Genomic DNA, 19,338 nt, shown 5'->3' on the forward strand with positions numbered 1-19,338 from the left:
GATTTCACTCCTTTTGCTTACAAAGCAGTGCAGGCTCATGGTAAACAAACAGCACACCCCGCATGGTGACTCAGATGGGGCCAGTCAGCCCTAGGATGCCACCCAGCCTGGGCACGAGCCTCTCCCGGGCAGAGGAGCTGACAGATGGACAGGGTTTTTCATGCCTCCCAAGAAACCAGGCCGAGCATTTCTGAGCTGCCGTGTTTCTGGTTCTTACATAGCAGTGATTTCTGGCTCCATAATCTACCGTAATTGTCATTGGGAAAGCAGTGCTTTTCAGGCTAAGGGATTTTATAATTAGGACAGTTAAGGGGCGCCTGGGTGGCTCAGTGGGTTAAAGCCTCTGCCTTCGGCTCAGGTCATGATCCCAGGGTCCTGGGATCGAGCCCTACATCGGGCTCTCTGCTCAGCAGGGAGCCTGCTTCCCCCTCTCTCTCTGCCTGCCTCTCTGCCTACTTGTGGTCTCCGTCAAATAAATAAATAAATAAACTTTTAAAAAAAACTAAATAAATAAAATTTATAAAAGTAAGGATCAGATCATTCTTCTGATCTTCAGCACATTCAGTAGCCTGACTTTCTTTCTTTTTTTCTTTTTTTAATTTTAATTTTTTAAAAAATTAGGACAGTTAAGTCATGGGGTGCCTGAGGGGCTCAGTTGGTTGAGCTTCTCGATCTCAGCTTGGGTCTTGATCTCAGGGTCATAATCTCAACCCCCATGTTGGGCTCCACACTGGGTGTGGAGGCTGCTTAAAAAAAGAATGAAATAAAATAAAATAAAGTTAGAGGAGTAAGTCAGAAACATTGCAGGTGCCCCCGGGTTGCTGGAGCAGCAGACACCCAGTGGGCCCAAACCTCTGCTGACACGCTCATGTTGTCTAGGAGGGAGGCAACGAGGATGTTCCTGCCCTTGTCCCCAACCCCAGCTCCCCTTCTGCAGAGCCCTGGAAATGGCCCAAGGCCCCTCTCAGTAAGACGTGGGGATGAGCACTTCCCAGATGGTTACAGCAGGCACCCCTGACTATTGCCTTACCCCCGGGGGTGATGGAAGCAGAAGGAGCTCCAAGAACAGCTCCTTCCGGGCCCAGATGATGCAGTAAGGCACAAGGACCACCGCACGAAGCCAAAAGAGGCAGGAAGCACCTTCACCACCCTGGGCCCCGTTCTCCTGCCGGCAAAGTAAGGATCAGATCATTCTTCTGATCTTCAGCACATTCAGTAGCCTGACTTTCTTTCTTTTTTTCTTTTTTTAATTTTAATTTTTTAAAAAATTTATTTAGTTATGTATTCGACACAGAGAGCGAGCAAGCATAAGCAGCAGGTAGAGGCAGACAGAGGCAGAAGCAGGCTCCCCGCTGAGCAAGGAGCACGGCACAGGACTCGATCCCAGGACCCTGGGATCATGACCTGATCCAAAGGCAGATACTTAACTGACTGAGCCCCCCCCCCGGTACCCCCTTTCTTTTTGCTTTTTTAGTCAAACTTGCATTCACTGTTAGCCTCACTCTGACTCCCCCCAACAATGCAGGGCACCCCAGGAAACTCCGCTTTGTACCCAGGTGATTTCTAGGGGTCCTTCTGCTCCTAGATTCTGGAATCCTTCCACCCGGCCAGTCCCAGCCTTGTGATTCCAGCGGAGCCTCTCTGCAGACATGCTCTTGGCCCAGACCTTCTAGTCCTTGGATCAGACATTCTTCTTCTTTTTTTTTTTTTTTTAAAGATTATTTATTTATTTATTTGACAGAGAGAAATCACAAGTAGGCAGAGAGGCAGGCAGAGAGAGAGAGAGGAGGAAGCAGGCTCCCTGCTGAGCAGAGAGCCCGATGCGGGACTCGATCCTAGGACCCTGAGATCATGACCTGAGCCGAAGGCAGCGGCTTAACCCACTGAGCCACCCAGGCGCCCCAGACATTATTATTCTTAAGAAGTTTTGCTAAGACCTAAGACTCCAGCTGGCCTGCCTCGTTTGTGTATTTGTTTACTTGTTTATTTTGGGGGGAGGGACGGTGAGCACGGGCCTTCTCAAATCCACAAGTCTGTGCCTGAAGCCAGTGCGGATTGCTAGCGCAGGGTCCCGGTGGGGACCTGTGATGCTGGGCTCCCTGGGTGGATCTGAGTGGTTCTGACCACACCGACCCCTTTCCAGCGGTCTCTGCTACGGATGAGCCACTGTGGGGTCCCCTCCCAGGGGAGTTCAGGAATCAGGATTTAGGGCCATTCCAACCCCAAAGCTAAGGCGATACATGGTTGCTCATGGCTTGACCTCTGCCTCTGCTCCGAGTTTCCGCTTTGGAACAAAGAGCGAATGTCCGTGAGGCCCCCAGGGCCAGTCTGACCCCGCAGGACTCACTGTGACTAGAATCCCAAAGGCCAGGCAGGCAGGGCCCCCTCGTTTTCTATAAGGCTCGTCCCTCCCCGAGAGCGCACCGGCACCGGCAGCAGCAGCAGCTGGGGAGAGAGAGGCAGCCGGGGGATTCGGGGGCCCTGCGGGGTCTTGCAGCTCAGGCTGGCTCTGCGTTCGAGTTCAGCTCCTGAACCCAGGGCCATGATGGATTTCATTTCTAAAAGAGGTGATTTGAGGACAGGTGGCAGTCCCTCGCTTCGTTCCGTGGGGTTTCCCTGCCTTTGGATTTCCCCCTCCCGGATGTGGTGTGCGAGGCTGTTCTAAACATCCTGGTCTAAATATACGTGGTCTCCAAGGAGCCCTCAGGGCTGCCACTGTCTCCCAGAGAGCAGGGTGGCCGGCCGGGGTCGGAGGGGCCGGTCTCTCCCGCCTGAGCCGTGTGCACGCTCTGTGCTAAGCCGGGAGGGAGCCCGCAGCGGTCGGGCAGTTCACTGTGTCTGTCCTGCCCTGTGGACCCCCTTACCGTTGTCGGGACAGGCATGTTTATCCTGCTTTGTAAATACAGGGCTGGGGACCCTCCGGCAGTCCTTCCCCCGCGCCGCCCAGTGCAGCCTGTGAGCAGGTAGCTGCTAGAGTCTGGACCTCCCGTCCCTCTGCTGGGCAGCACCACGGCGCCCTTGGGGTTGACTGCCCAGGGAGAGAGGAGGAAGGACCCCTGTGACCGTCTTTATTTTCCTCGGACCATTTATAATGTTTCATAGCCATCTTTGAGTTAACCTATCAGGGACCAGTTCTGGAAGGCTTTCTCGGGACCAGCCGCAGAAATAGAAACCGTCTCTCGGTGATGGGTCCGTAAGAGAGAGAAGACGCAGAAGGCCGACTGCAGCTCAGAGCAGAGCACGGGACTAACCCTAATTAAAATGTCCTGAGTCAGGCATTTCTTGGCTTGCTGGAGTGCGCCACCCACATTTCCCAGCAGTCACGGGGGCTGGCACGGCCTCGTGATGGCCGGTCTTCCCAGGGTGCTCAGCCTGCCTGCTGTCCCCCTGGCTTTGAGAGAGTGGGTGGGCTGAGCCCAGCACTCCCCTGTGCTGGTGCCTGGGTGCACCCCAAGAATCAGGAGCAGGGAAAGGCAAGCAGCGTAGCCGACCTGGGGTGTGGTCTGGCAACATGCCTGACTTAGAGGACTTTAGGAGACCGTGGCTTTAAAAAAATTGCTCTAGATCTTCAAGCCTCTCTTCATTCTCAGCTGACCTTGCTTGTTTTTATTATTTTTATTTTTTTAATTTAAATTTTAGTTAGCATCCAGGGCAATGTTGGTTTCAGGAGTAGAATTAAGTGATTCATCACTTCTGTACAACACGCAGTGGTCATCACCGCCTCCTCTAATGCCCTTCAGCCGTCTCGCTCCTCCCCTACCCGCCTCCCTCCGGCAACCCTATGTTTGTTCTCTATCGTTAAGGACCTTGCTTATTTTAAAATTTCCTTCTTACGGGCACAGTTCATTCTGCCACCTTCGAGCACACCAGCCCACCTGCATCTGGGTTCCCATCCCTGCCGCCCTCCCCTGGGGCCGTGACTGCTATCCCGTCTTTCCTGCTGGAGGACTCCTCTCCTGCACTCCGCTCCCATTTTCTGGCCGCTCTTGACAAGACTGGTCAAAGGAGCTTTCTGTATTAACGTCTCCTCCGCTCGGTCCGTCCATCCTTTCTCGTCCTCCGCTCGTTCTTTCCTCCAACTAATAGTAGGCAGTAAGGTGAGCTGAAGTCTCTCCACAGCTCAACTGTACCCCTGTGTTACTTTTTTAAAAAAGATTTTATTTATTTATTTGACAGAGATCACAAGTAGACAGAGAGGCAGGCAGAGAGAGGGTGGGGGGGAAGCAGGCTCCCCGCCGAGTAGAGAGTCTGAGGCGGGGCTCGATCCCAGGACCCTGGGATCATGACCTGAGCCCAAGGCAGAGGCTTTAACCCACTGAGCCACCCAGGTGCCCCCCTCTGTTATTTTTGAAGCAGATCCCATGCATCCATGAATTTTTCTGTAAACATTGCTCAAAGGTGAGGGTTCTTTTCTCACATAACCTAATACCACTATCACACCTTAAAATTTTTAAAAATATATTTATTTTAGAGAGCATGCACGTGCAAGCCCTGGAAGGAGCAGAGAGGGAGGGAGAGGGAGGGGGAGGATCCCGAGCAGTCTGCCCTGGGCGTGGGACTCAGTGTCACCACCCTCAGATCATGACCCTAGCCAAAACCAAGAGTCAGACGCTCAACCTACTGAGCCACCCAGGCGCCCCATTCACATTGCTCGGGGTTCCCAGCACCTCCCTTTTCATGGGACTATGACCCGGATGAAGGGATCATTCCTGGGGCATCTGGCTGGGTCAGTTGAAGGAGCATGGGACTCTTGATCTCAGGGTTGTGAGTTCAAGCCCCATGTTGGGTGTGGAGATTACTTAAGAATTTTTTAAAAAACAAAAGTCTTAAAAAAAAAAAAAAAGACCATTCCCTCCCTTGGGAAGCTTACTTCACTTGGCTTCTGGAGCACACACAGTCCAGATTTTCTACCCGCCTCTTGGCTGTACCTTCCCAGTCTAAAGCAGTGATCCTCAAGCCAGGCTGGACCTTGGAATTACCTGGAGAGCGTTAAAAAATGCTGGTCCCTGGGCTCCACTTCCAAAGTTCCTGCTTTAATTGATCTGGGAAGGTGCCCGGGCATGATTCTTTTTCTCCTCTTTCCAAGTGGTTCTGTTTTGCAGACTGGGTGAGGACCCCGGTCTTACGTTGGCGTGTCCTGGCTCGGTACTCAGGAGCCGTGCTTCCCGCACTCCTGGGGTGACCTCGTCCGATTCCACGGCTTTAAATACCTCTCCCTGAGCTCCAGACCCATTTACGCAGCCGTCTGCTTGACATCTCCACGTAGACATCTGAGCCGTGTTTTGAACTTACTATGTCCAGAGCAGAACTCCCCCTGACCTGGAAATGGCACCCCCATGCAGTTGCTCAGACCGAAAACCTTAGAATCGTCCTGGCACCTTCCTTGCTCTCATACCTCACATCTAATCCATAAATAAATCTCTGGGGCACCACCTTCACATGAGATCTTAAACCTGACCCTTTCCCACTTCTGCCACTACAGCCAGCTCCAAGCCTCCACTATCTATCTGCAGCCAGACTCCTTGCCCCCACCATGGCTTCCCAGAGTCTGTGTATACACAGCACGGAAGGTACAGCAGCCTTGTAATATATATATTAAACTATGGTAAGTCCCTGTTTTCAGCCTCCCATAACTTCCCGTCAAACTGGTAATAAAATATGAAGTTCTTATTATGTCCCGTATGACACGATGTGGCCCTTGGCTGCCCTCTGACCTCATCTTAAACCACTCACATCATCACGTCCTGAGCTTCAGTCACACCTGTCTCCTTACTGTTGCCCCTGCCTCAGGACCTTTGCACCTACTGCCCCTCTAACAAGAATAACTCCTCCCCCAGTCATTTCCTCAGCGAGATCTTCTCAGACCCCATATTTATAACAGAGTCCCTAGACCCTGCATTTTCCTTTAAAAAATTTTTTTTTCCATTTTCCTATTTTTATAACATTTTTACTCCTGAACATGATGTTATGTATATGCACATAGTTATCTCCATCTGCCACCAGAATGTAAGTTTTACAAGGGCAGGGACTTCTGTGTAAGATGATTATCTGATACACACATAGTAGGTTCTCAGGAGATACTTGTTGAAATACATGAATCGTCAAGGCTTGGACCTTTCCTCTGGTCACTGCTGAACTGCTTTGGGCAAGAGACACCTCTCAGCCCAGCCCGTCACAGGTGTGCACGCCTTGCCACCTCTTCTCAAGGCTCTAGATCTAAAGGTCAGCGAACTTCTTTTGTAAAGGGCCAGATAACATTTTAGGTTCCTTGGGCCACACAGTGTCTCTGGCATCTACTCAGTGCTACCAGCATAGCACAAAAGCAGGTCTGTGTGCCAAGCTGGCTCAACTGGAAGAGCACGTAACTCTTGATCTCTCGAGGATGTGAGTTCAAGCCCTTGGTTGGGTGTAGAGATTACTTAGGGGGAAAAAAAAAAAAGGCAGCTGTAGATAATACAGAAATACATGACATGGTTGTGTTCCAATAAAACTTTATTTATAAAAATAGGAGGCAGACCCACTGGCCATAGTTTGGTGGCCCCTGCTCTGACGCTTTCCACCTCTCTCCCAAATCTACATAGACAGAAAGGAAATACTCAGAACTACTTGGGAATCTCATGAACAGGATGTATTTCTTCCCAGAAGTGGGAAAGATCGCTTCCTGGAGCAACTGCGGCTTGCGTTAGCCAAACAGCACGCTTCCTCACCGCTGGGAAGATGCCAGTGTGTAGCAAAAGCATGGCGAGAGTCAGAGGCAAGCTTTCTTCTTAAAAATGGTTGCACTGGCATTTCTCCTTGGTCCATCTTCCAAGAAGAAGAGCTCCTGCAGAAGACGCTGAGCTCATTTCCACCCCCTGGTGAAAAAGCTTAGTTCTGTGGCTTGAAAAAAAGAGACCGCACTGCTCTTTCTTGGGTTCTCCCACAGCACATTAGATCAGAGCGTGACTTTTTTTGGGGGGGGGAGGGTGACATTTTATACACATTATTCATTCAGGGATCTTGAGCCCGGATAGAAAGACCTGGATTGAGGGAATCTGGCTCTGCCACTTACTAGCTCTGTGACCTACTTTATGCAATTGCTGTGGTGATTGCAGAGTGTTGGTAAAGTGTGTCATCATCACGGGATAAAAACAGTGTAAATATCATCTGACCCTTACAGCAGCCTATAGGGAGGGTACCATTGCTAAGCCCATTTCACAGATGCAGACACTGAGTTTAGGAAGGTGAAAGCACTTGCCCAGCGTTACGTGGTGAGTGAACAGCAGAGCCCACACCCAGATCCAGGTTGTCTGACCCCAGAACCCATACTCTTACCCCCTCTGCGCTTCCCGGTGTCTGTAATAAGCACTTGATAAAAGCGGGTGCTAACCCTACCTGGCGTCAGCTCCAGCAGCACGTGTCGCGCGTGATGAGGAGTCCTTGGGGAGACAGGCTGGAAACTGCTTCAGGCCGACTTAAACGTTCATTATCCTCATTCCCTACATTCTGTTGCCCCAGAGCCCTTGTTGATGGGATGTTGGCTTCCTTCCCACTCCCCCGTTCTTTCCAAGCCTGCCCATCTTAAGGGCGCGGTGAGGGGCTCCTGGCCATGGCCTCTCCGCGGGGAAGGGAGAATTCCTCGCTGTTCCCCTTTATGTCGCGTTCTGCTGACCCAGCTCCCCAAGTCTGAGCTTGAGCCGTGGACACAGCTCCTGAAGTTCTTCTTCTTAGGTTCATAGACTTTCCCTCTCTCCTTCTTCCTCCTCACAGGAGCCGAGCTGGGCCGCAGCACTGATCAAAACACCTTCTCCCCTGAGATCGTGGCAAAAGCTTTTTTTTTTAAGGTTTTATTTATTTATTTGACAGAGAGACACAGTGAGAGAGGGGACACAGGCAAGGGAAGTGGGAGAGGGAGAAGCAGGCTTCCCGCTGAGCAGGGAGCCTGACTCGGGGCTCGATCCCAGGACCCCAGGATCATGCCTGAGCCAAAGGCAGACACTTAATGACTGAACCCCCGCAGGCTGCTCCAGATCATGGCAAATCTTTATCAAGATGCCGTGAGAAGGTGTTTAAAGAGTAGGCTTTGGAATCCCCGCAAGCGAACCAGTGAACAGAATGGTCGTTCCCCAGAGCAGAGCACTTATTTGCCTCTGCTGTTAGGGTCAGCCAAGTGCTGTGTTACTGGTTACTGGTGACTAGTTCCCTAAGAATATGGGTTTGGGGCACCCGGGTGGCTCGGTCGGTTGAGCGTCAGACTCTTGATTTTGGCTCAGGTCATGATCTCAAGGTCCTGGGATCGAGCCCTGTGTCAGGCTCCGCACTCAGTGGGGAGTTTGCTTGAGATTCTCTTTGCCTCCCCCATTCACGGTCTCTCTCTCCTTCCCTCTCTCTCAAATAAATAAATCTTTTTTTTTTTAAGAAGATTTTTATTTATTTATTTGAGAGAGAGCAGGAGGTGGGTGGGGGCAGAGGGAGAGAGAGAAGCAGGCTCTCCACTGAGCAGGGAGCCCAACACGAGGCTCTATCCCAGGACCCCAGGATCATGACCTGTGCTGAAGGCAGATACTTAGTCAACTGAGCTACACAGGCGCCGCTAAATAAATAAATCTTTTTTAAAAAATGGTTTCATTATTCTTAATAAGCTTGGCTAATATTTACTGAATGCTTGATGCTTACCAGAACGTAATGGTAAGTCTTTTGCATGCTTTGTATCATTCCTTTCCCCAAAATAGCACCATCCAATAGGACTTCCACGAGGAGGGAATGTTCTACAGCTGCACTGTCCTGTCCAGTAGCCATTCAACCACCTGGGGCTATGGAACATCCGAGAGGTGGCTAGTGCCACTGAAGAACTGAATTGTTAATTGTGTCTAATTTTAAGTAATTTAAATGTAACTAGTCCCATGAAGCTAGCGGCTGCTATCCTAGACCGCTCAGCTCTCTCCCATTTTACAGATGAGCAAAAATGAGAGTTAGGACAGTTGTGCAGTTTGCCAAAGGCGCTCCACTCCATTGTAGCCGAACCAAGCTTTGCACCCCCACGTCCTGCCCACGGCCCCCACTTCTCACCACCGTGTTACACGCTCTTTCTGTTGTACTTTCTGCGGGAGTGGTCACCTCGTTGCCAGACCGTTCCCTAAATCGTAGTGTACTCCTATGAATGCAACCCACCTGCAGTCAGTGTGCAAGACCCGCCGGAAGAGAGCTGTGGAACTCGCCAAATGACAGAAAAGAAGACCAGCTTAAATGCAGAAAAATTCTATGTCCCTGGTCGAGAAGACTTATCGTTGTAACGATACTGTGTCCCGCCTCCCTCCCGCCGCCTCCCAGATCTTCTCTGGACTCAGTATAATTCTACTCCAAATCCAAAAAGGAACTGTATTGAAATTTGATTCTAAAAGATTGTGCCAGAATAGTCAAAACAGTTTTGAAAAACAGTGGTTGGGGGGGTGGGGTGGATTTGTTCTGCCCATATCAAAATGATGAATAAAGTAAAAATAATTAAAAACCAGAGACTTCCTCAGGAATAGGCAGTGGGCTGGCTAAAATAATCTAGATAGGTGACAGACAGATGCACCAATCAGTGACCATTAATAAACGTAGAAATGAGTTCTCCACCCACAGAGTAATAAGGCTCAATCCTGACCTCACGCCACATGAAAAGTGAAGATCTAAATAAATGCCGAAAAAGTCCAAAAGCGATAGAGAGATAGAAGTACTTTTGCAGTGTTGGCCTGGGGACGATAGGAAGCCGGGAGAGGCCAGGCTGACAGATCTGACTACCTAAAACACAGACGTTTCTCCATAGGACAAAAAAACACTATAAGCAAAATTTAAAGCAAAATTTAGTTGACTCGGGGCAAGAATAATACATAGTTCAAGGCAACACACGGGATTGAATCCTCCACCAGCAAAGAGCTCTGGCAGACCATCAGGAAAGAAGCGAGTAGATGAAGACGGAGCGGATTGAACCAGCAGCTCACGGGAAAAGAAACAGGTGGTAGGAACAGCTAAGAATGTTCGGCTGGATGGCTGGATGGCTCAGTCAGGGAAGCACCTGCCTTAGTTAGGCTCAGGTCATTGTGATCCCAAGGTTCAGCCTCGAGTTGCGCTCACTGCTCTGCAGGAAGCCTGCTTCTCCCTCTACCACTTCCCCTGCTCTCTATCTCTTACTAATAAATACATCTTAAAAGAAAAAAAAAAAAAAAAAAAAAGGAATGCTCAGCTGCACTGGTGATGAGAGAAATCTAATTTAAATGATCAGGTTCCAGGGCGTCTGGCCGGCTCAGTGGGAGGAGCACGAGACTCCAGATCTCAGGCTTGTAAGTTCCCAGCCCCGCGTTAGGCATAGAGAGTACTTAAAATAAAATCTTAAAAACACACACACACACAATTAGGTACTGTTTTTCACCAGTTGGACTGCCAAGAATTAGACTCATTATACCAGGATTAGCCGGCACCGTGAGAGTGCAGATCGATCCAGCATTTTAAAAGGTCTGCAGGTCCGTTGTAAGCACTCACCACACAGACGTAGCCACACGGGGACCCACGGGGGTTCACTGCGGTATCGTGCGGCATCAGAGAAGTGGAAACAGCAGCCGTTAGCTAACAGCATCCTATTTTAGTGTGCCGTGTGGTCCTAGAAAAATGCAGTCGCTCGGTATGTAATGCTACGGAAATAGATGCTTCAGACGTTGTTAAGAAAAAGCACGTTTGGGAACAATGAGTAGAGGGTGACCCTGTTTCGGTTTTTTAAAATTTTAAGTCTGCATATGCAGGAAGCGTGTTGGGAGGGCACATGTTCGAGCTGTTGACAGTGGGGAGCGGGGGGCCAGGAGGTCTTTCTACTTCACACACACTTCTATCTTGCTTGAGTTTCTGTGGTGAGCAAATGTTCTTTTGGGAGTGATTGTTGTAAAGGTCTCTTGAGTCGAGAACGGTGTCTGAGCCCCAAGCCTCGCCCCCCCGACCTTCGTAGTGAGGAGCTTAACCTCTACTGGTTTTTTTCCCCCTTCTCTATTTAAACAAAACCAGTGCAGTCTTATCGCTCTTCCCTGTCTCTTGGGGATTGTGGCAGGTGTGGCTACTTTTAAAATCAAGAAAATGGGTGAGATTTCTTTCTTTCTTTTTTTAAGATTTTATGTATTTATCTGACAGAGAGACACAGCAAGAGAGGGAACACAAGCAGGGGGAGTGGGAGAGGGAGAAGCAGGCTCCCCGCTGAGCAGGGAGCCCGATGCTGGGCTCGATCCCAGGACCCTGGGATCATGACCTGAGCTGAAGGCAGAAGCTTAACCACTGAGTCACCCAGGCGTCCCCATTTTGCTTTCTTTTTTTTTTTTTTTTTAAAGATTTTATTTATTTATTCGACAGAGAGAGATCACAAGTAGGCAGAGAGGCAGGCAGAGAGAGAGAGAGAGGAGGAAGAGGAAGCAGGCTCCCTGCTGAGCAGAGAGCCCGATGCGGGACTCAATCCCAGGACCCTGAGATCATGACCTGAGCCGAAGGCAGCGGCTTGACCCACTGAGCCACCCAGGCGCCCCCCCATTTTGCTTTCTTAATAAGGGAGTTCACCGGATCTTGAAATATCCTGCCAGCTCTATCATCTAAGACTCTCTGATTTCAGAAAGAAGAAGAAAATGCCAGACACCCGTGTTGTCAGTACTGAAGTGAGCAAGACCACCTCCGGCCGTCTCTGGGAGGGACTTGGGCCGCTCGCCTGGGCTCCTGGCTTTCTTTTGCCTGTAGGAACCCTCCTCCCACGCCCGTTTTGCCCGCCTCACAGGAGGGAGGGCAACCCCGCAGGACTGGGGTCTATCCCTGGCCAGCAGGGCTGCTGGGCTCACCCGGGGCCACGGGGAAGAGAGGCTATTTTTGTTGTGGGCCCTGAATGGCTGGCCTCCCGCCAGGAGCGCGTGCTTGCTGGTGCGGCTGATGCGGCCTGCTGCTGCCGTCTCGACCGCGGCCTCCAGAAAACACTTGAGACCACGTCAGTCCCGTGCCAAGCTTAGACCTGAGATGAGTGTTCTTGTATGTCTGTCTCCCGTCTGGCCAGTAGAAGGGCAACAGCCGACCGGAGTGTGGCGAAAACGAGGTTGGAGAGACTTGTCTCCTAGGGCCCCTGCTCTCGCAGCCTGCGCTGTCCGGAGAGAGTCGCCCTCTCCTTCCGCGGCCTTCGCTGCTCCGTGCTGCGGTTCAGCTCGCCTGCCGCCCCCTCCCTGTGACCTGTCCAGCCTGGAAACAGGTGTCCTTCTCGGTGTAGGGCTGGACAAGAGCCCGGCTTGGACCCCGACCCCTACCCAACCTTGTCCGTCTCCTTGGGCAAATCCAGGGCCCCCCGTCAGCCCTTAGTGTGTGCGGAGGGCGCTCCAAGCAGGCGTGTTGTAGGGCTCTGGAGCGGGGGACCATTTATACAGATAATACCTCGTCACCTGAGACCTGCACACAGATCCCGGCCTCAGGCTGTCACTGTGCAGAGCACAAACTGGCCGCCTCTCCGGGGCCTGGGCTCTGAGGCTGCAGGGTGAGAGCTGGTGGTCACCATGGTGATGTCATTGGACTGGTTGTCGTCTTTTATTTGTTTTTTCTTTTGAATACTTTCTTTTTTCTTGAATTTTTTTTAAGATTTTTTTTATTTATATGACAGAGAGAGAGATCACAAGTAGGCAAAGAGGCAGGCAGGGGGTGGGGGAAACAGGCTCCCCGCTGAGCAGAGTGCCCGATGTGGGGCTCATCCCATGACCTGAGCGGAAGGCAGAGACTCAACCCACTGAGCCACCCAGGCGCCCCAGTATTTTATTTTTAAGTAATCTCTACATCCGGCATGGGGCTCGAACCTACAACCCTGAGATCAAGCGTCGTGTGCTCCGCGGACAGAGCTGGCCCAGCACCCCTTGACCGGGGGTCTTAGCTGGCTGCTGTAGCCCGCCCCTTTATCCGTTTCTCACGTCGGGCGGATTCCTTTTCCTTCCAGTTGCAGAGCTACTTTGCGGCCTGTGAGGAGGAGACCCCCGCCATCCGGAACCACGACAAGGTCCTGCAGCGTCTGTGTGAGCACCTGGACCATGCCCTGCTGTACGGGTAAGGCAGAGGCAGCCCCCAGACAGACCCCAGGGCACCCCTAGGCACGGCCCGCGGGGAGCCTCTGTCTCGGCAGACAGAGATGTGCCCCACTCGGGGAGACCGTAGGCTGTCTGTAGCCGACCCCGGACACGGCCTGTGGACAGGATCAGTGGCAGCTGGGCGCTGGTGGGAAGGCCCAGTACCCCCCTGTGGGACCCGTGGGGAGCCCCTCGCCCTCAGCCTGGAGCTCGTGCCCGACACACAGGCCACTGGGCCAGCGGGCGGCAGCGTCCCAGGGTGGCCCCGTTTCGGTCCCGGCAGCCCCTGTCCTGTTTCCGCAGACTGCAAGACCTCTCGTCGGGCTACTGGGTGCTCGTGGTGCACTTCACCCGGAGAGAGGCTGTCCGACAGATCGAGGTGCTGCAGCATGTGGCCACCAACCTGGGCCGCAGTGAGTGGCGCTGGGATGATGCCGCGGGGGACTGGGGGCTCAGACGTGGCCTCAGGGCCGGCCCGGGAGGTGGATCCCCTGGTGCTGTCCCACGGCAGAGGGGCGTTCAGGGGCCGGTGCCTGACAGGTCACTGGAGCTTCAAGGGGGGGGGCAGGGGAGCGGGGTGCTGAGGGGAACCCGAGCCCGGAATGGGGAGCCTGGCTTCTCTCCCTGCGCTGGGATCGCTGTGCACCAGCAGCTTCGGTGCCCAGTCCTTAAGCTTCAGCCCCCCTGGAGGTCATGACCTGCGCTCTCCGTCACAGTTCCCTGGGCTGCTACCAGCTCTGGTCTGACTAGAAAACCACAGGTTTCAGGGGTCCCGGCCCTCCCGACAGGGGAGGGGGCTAGCAGAGCACTTGGTCCCTTCAGGGACTCTCGTTGTCCTTCCTGCCGCCGCCCGGCCCAGAGAGCCTGACCTTCCTTCCAGTTAACTCCCGCCCCCCGTGTGCAGGCAGGGCCTGGCTGTACCTGGCGCTCAACGAGAACTCCCTGGAGAGTTACCTGCGGCTGTTCCAGGAGAACCTGGGCCTCCTGCATAAGTACTATGTCAAGTGAGTGTCTCGCAGCCCCGGAGCTCCCCTTGAACCTCGTCCCAAAGACTCTTGTCATAAGCAGACACCATGGTGTGCCGCGTCAGAGGCCCAGCCTGGCATGGTGCGTGGTGGACACATCAGTGGTGGCCGAAGGGCCCTTGGCACCTTGCCTCTGACGGTCCTGCCAGGAGTACGGGCGCCCCCGCTGCTCCGCCTCTGCCCGGTCCGCTCCCCGGGCCTCAGACCTTACTAGCGCGCTCTGCCTTGGCCGGGCTCCTGCAGGAACAAAGTGTCAGGAGCAGCTGCTAAGAGCTAGATGAGCCTTGTGCCGCAGACCCCATGTCTGAGGACAGTGGCCGGAAAGTGCTGTGCAGCTCCAGAGCCAGGAGGAGAACGGCAAAGGGGTGGCTGAAGGCGGCCCCGGGCTGGGTGCCCTCCAGATGGTGGGGACGTCCCATGTCCAGTTTCAACACAGACAGCTTGCCAGGGAGGTCGGGGCCAAGCCGGTAACCATCGTCCCTCCTCGTGTCTCGCAGGAATGCCCTGGTCTGCAGTCACGATCACCTGACTCTCTTCCTGACCTTGGTGTCTGGGCTGGAGTTCATTCGATTCGACCTGGATCTGGTGAGACACAGCGGCTCTCGCTGCCACTGGGGGGCGGCAGGCTGGGCAGGCTGGACGTGATGTCCGACCCTCCTAGTCCGTCTCGGGGAGCCTGTTCGGTGTGATGGAGCCTGAGCGGCACCTTGTTAGTCCAGGGTCAGAACGGGAGAACGGGATGGAAGCATGTGATCCTCTCAGCTTCCCTAAGCCAGAGGGCCTAGTTCAGGCGACTCCTTCCTGCCTCTGTCCCAACGGGGCGACAAGCCACACAGCCTGGAGTATTTAGGGCTAGTGGACCCTCCTTTGTGTTTAGGACGTGAGTGTTTAGAGAGACAAAGCACATTCATCCCTGTGCCTCTTAGGATCCTACAAGGGCCCTCAATTCCTTGTTCTCTGGCGTCCCTTGTTGTCACGCCCTAGAGAACCAGGACGTGGGCCCTGAAAGGGCTAAGGAGGGTCCAGACGTCTCTCGAACTTAGGTTCGTCAGCACCCAGCTGCCCTGTCTTAGTCTAGTCACCTTCCCGGGGCCCTATGCCAGCAGCACAGACCGTCTACCAATAAGCAGTCAGAACTGGAAAAAATGAGCCACTTCTACGGCCGAAGAGGTCAAAGAGGGGCTTGGCAGGCTGAGATGGGATCTGCCCTCTGTCTGCCTCGAGCCCAGAGCTTTGAGAGCCACGGCCGTTCACATGACTGCTTTTAGCAGCTTCTTTCCAAATTTTGTGCCTTTAGCCCACTGACTGCCCGAAGGAGCGCTGGCAGGGGAGGCCTGATGGAGGCAGGTCTCCTCCGGGGCCTCCCGCAGCCGAGCCTGCTCTCCGCTCTCTCATCTTAGGACGCCCCGTACCTAGACTTGGCCCCCTACATGCCCGACTACTACAAACCGCAGTACCTGCTAGACTTCGAAGACCGCCTCCCCAGCTCCGTGCAAGGCTCGGACAGCCTGTCCCTCAACTCCTTCAACTCCGTCACCTCCACCAACCTGGAGTGGGATGACAGCGCCATTGCCCCATCCAGTGAGGGTAAGCGCCCCGTGCCTGGGGACCCGCCTCTGCTGTGTCCCTGGTGGTGAGGACACTCACGCCTGGCTGGGTGACGTCTGTCTGGGCTTGTTGTGATCTGACCGGGGCGTTTGGAAGTTCACCGGGGCCGACCATTTGCCAGGTCTCCGTTCATTTCCTCAGCATCTCCATGGTGGGTAAAACACAGATTCTGGGGACAAAAAGCCAAAACGAGATCCTACGAATGTTAGACCCTTTTCCAGAAGGCTAGGGCCCTAGACCTGGGGCAGGGGTGGGCTGGAGGTTTTCTAAGTGACGAGGGAGTAGCTGCGAGACCAGGAAGCTCTTCCTGCCGCTGCAGGGGTGAGTGCCGCCTGCTTGGGGAGCTCGTCCTACTCTGATTCTAGGCAGAAAGAGACTGAGCAGCTCCTGGAAAGAGGAGAGAGGGCCGGCAGCGTCCGAAGAGGAGGGGAGACATGCCCCCTATTCTTAGGAGCCCATCTGGTTTCTGGGTTCCTCCTGCACTTGCTCCTCTGTTAGCATGATTGTCCCCACCAAGACTGGAAAAGGTTGTCGTCGCGTCTGTAGATCACTTTGTCGTTGGGATCCAACAGCTGATTGAACAGCCTGGTTTCTTTCAAGCCTTAGGCTTCTGTGTTCGTGTATAAAACTGGCCGATTCTCCGCCTTCATGCATCCCCCATGGGAAAGGAGATCTCTTCGGTTACTGTACCCGGCTTCACCTCCAGGGAAGGGGACCCCAAGCACAAGTGCGGCCCCCGGGCTCCCTGGACGTGCATTAGCGTCGAGACCTTGGCCTTCCTCTTTCTTTGTGTCTTCTTGTGCCAAGGGCTCCCGAGGGCAGTTACTTCCAGCCTTGTTAGCAAGGCTTGCATTGCCTCTTGTACAAGCGGAAGGCGGCAGCTCAGTTTCCTTGACTTGGGCGTATGGGCTGCCTCCCAGGAATCCAGGGCCGGGTCCTGAGAGGGCAGCCAGGCCGCCTGCAGGCGGGGGTGTCCCCTCGAACCCTCCCACCTCCGATGCTGGGTTCAGAGGCAAGGCAGACGAGGGTTGGAAAAGGCTAGATACAGGGTGCCCACATTCTTCTCAGCCAGAACCAGGTCCTGGGGTTGGAAAGGGTTGCCCCCCGAGGTTGTTCCCAGCTGGCTGGAGGCTCCCGGGCCAGTGTGGGAGCTGAGAAGCATCGTAAGATTCCCGGGCTGTTAGAGAAAATGCAGGAAGTTTAACTTCTCCTCTTGTTTGCTCCCCCTGTCTCCCCCCTGCCGCCCCCACCCTCCCTGTCCCTCCACTACCTGTTTCTAATCTTCAGTTTTATCCCTCGTTTTTATAGATTATGATTTTGGAGATGTGTTTCCAGCAGTGCCGTCTGTACCCAGCACAGACTGGGAAGGTGGGACAGAGTCCGCTGTTACCCTCTTCTGTTTTGCTATGTTTCCATGCCAAGCTTGCTGCATGATTCGAAATCAGCTCGTTATTTATAATAATAATGTCAATGATTATAATAAAGCCAAGTTTGGTGTTCTAATAGATGGAATTCTGCAGTAGGAGAACTTGACCTCTAGATCCAGGCAAACCCCCTTCTCCTAGTGCAGGACTCCTGCCTTTGTGCAGTGGCCGCATAGTCACCAAGTGACTGTGTTTCAGGGACACGTGGCTCACCCTTCCCAATTCCAATGCCAGTGGAAGCACCAGGATGTGCGTAGGGAACCACCGGCTCATGGGGCACTAGTGGCCTGGCCCGGCGAGCGGAGGCTTGTTCTGGAAAGTGTGGGTTGAACCTGTGGATCGCGAGCTCCTTTAGGTCAGGTGGGCTCTTGTGTCGAAGCGTCAAGAAGTAAAGGCGGAGGGTGGTTCCTGCGGCCCAGTCTTGGCTTCCTCTCCGGTGTGAATCGTGCAGAGAGCCTGAGGGCCCGGTGGGCAGAATGGCTCAGGCCGAGCTGAAACCTCCTACGGGGAGATTCTCTTTGAGGTTTTCAGGCAGATTTCAATGAAGTCCGTCCGCCCTCCCACCTGTCCACTAGGTGGCAGCCGTGCCTGGACATTCTCCTGCCCATGTCGCCACTTCCGGGCTTCTGGAAACCCATGGGGCTCTTCCTCCTGTTCCCGGGATGACTCAGAGCACAGGGCATGTTCGGGGAGGGTTACTGCTTCCTCCGTCGATCTGAGGCCATGACCCCCACCCCCTCATTAAAGAGCCTCCTGCCCTGTGGGCGGCTGGGCCAGGTGGGGGTGGGGGGCAGGCAGCCCCGGAGGAAGGAGGTGCCGACTCCTCATCGGGCCAGAGGCAGAGGTGCCCTTTCCACTGCTCTGGAGCACCGGCCCGCTTCGTTATTAGCGCCGTGATCTCTGAGTAATGGATGGCAGCTGATCTTTTTCCAACTAATGTATGAAATAGCTTAGTTGCAGGGAAATAAGACAGGGCCTTGGGGGAAATGATGTCATCTGGCCAAGAGAGTAGCACTCAAGAGTGCCACAGGTTAGTTGAGATGAGCTCGAAATCCAGAATTCCATCGTAACCTCATTTATCCTCTGAACCTCTCTTCTTGCAGTGCATATGCTGGGCATTGATTTTTCTCCCCCTCCGATTCTAACCACTAACCCCCTCGTGACCCAGCTCCTCACTGCCCTCTGCAGTCACCGGTCGGGCAGGGCCTGACCTCCCACCACAGCCCTTCGGAGCTCCCCGTGGCCTGAGAACTAACAGCTCTGGTCGCACTGCTTGCTCGGGCTGGGCTGGGCTGGGCTGGGCTGGGCTGGGGCTGGGTGCCCAGGCAACGTGAGCTTCACCCCACTGGGATCTCCTGCTTTCCTGAGTTCCCAAGCCTGTTCCAGCAGCTCCCCTGGGGAAGCTCAGTCTTCTTCCCCCGGAGGAAAGCAGGATTTGGGGGCAGCTCCAAACTCAGGGCCTTGGGGTTGGGGCTGAGGCGGCCTTCCGGGGTCCTTGGTTCATTACAGAGCTGGCAGGTCAGCAGCCTGGATAGCCACCACGTCCCGGGGCCTGCCCACTCACTCCTCAGCCTCCTTCTGGATCTCTAGGGGCTGGAGCAAGAACAGACAGCTTCGAGGGACCCTTCTTTGAGGCAGAAGGGCAAGGTTTTCTACCTCTGAGAACTAAGGCTGTGGGGGCCCAGGACATCTGAAGGAACATCTCACGTGTTGCTGGTGTTTTTCTGGAAGGGCTGGCAATTGCCTTTGGCCCCTACCTTTGTTTTTATGTTAAAAGACACTGTACTTATAAAAAAAAAAAAGAAAAAAAGGATGGTGTGCTGTATCAGTGGACAGTTGCCCGCTGGTTTCCAGGACCCATGAGGAAGTGGCCGGCACGTTGGGCCCTTCCAGAGGAGGCCAAGGGTAGGAACATGTTTGCCATGTCTCCGCTGGGCAGATAATGGCCCACACGATGTGTGCACTGGCAGATGGGGCGTGAGCCTCCCGTGCCCGTGCCGTTGACCTTCCCCCGACCTCTTCCCTCGGCTGGGCCTCAGTTCTCTGCTGGGCCAGCTCCCATCTGCCACCAGATAAACGCCCCGTGTGCTTTCCCTGCTCCTGTTCTGGTGACCTGGGCCGGGTGGTCGGGGTAGGGGGAGCAGTCAAACCAGCCCCTCTCTGGAGAGGCAGCACCCTCCCCCTGCCCTGCCTTCTCCCCAG

General features: G+C 54.0%; 1 protein-coding gene across 2 annotated transcripts in view; it reads left to right on the forward strand.

Moving 5' to 3' along the window:
- PLEKHM2 (pleckstrin homology and RUN domain containing M2) overlaps window positions 1–19,338 on the forward strand; it is a 38,334-nt gene that overhangs the window by 9,979 nt on the left and 9,017 nt on the right. The window contains exons 2-7 of one of the 2 annotated variants that reach the window (XM_082685443.1): window positions 12,953–13,059; window positions 13,383–13,492; window positions 13,984–14,083; window positions 14,602–14,689; window positions 15,505–15,691; window positions 17,021–17,080. In XM_082685443.1, the coding sequence (XP_082541569.1) occupies window positions 12,953–13,059; window positions 13,383–13,492; window positions 13,984–14,083; window positions 14,602–14,689; window positions 15,505–15,691; window positions 17,021–17,080 (652 nt within the window). The remainder of the gene's footprint in view (window positions 1–12,952; window positions 13,060–13,382; window positions 13,493–13,983; window positions 14,084–14,601; window positions 14,690–15,504; window positions 15,692–17,020; window positions 17,081–19,338) is intronic. The other variant, XM_082685444.1, reaches the window with a different exon arrangement.

The sequence above is a fragment of the Mustela nivalis genome (assembly GCF_964662115.1).
Source record: "Mustela nivalis genome assembly, chromosome: 10".
Classification (NCBI taxonomy): domain Eukaryota; kingdom Metazoa; phylum Chordata; class Mammalia; order Carnivora; family Mustelidae; genus Mustela; species Mustela nivalis.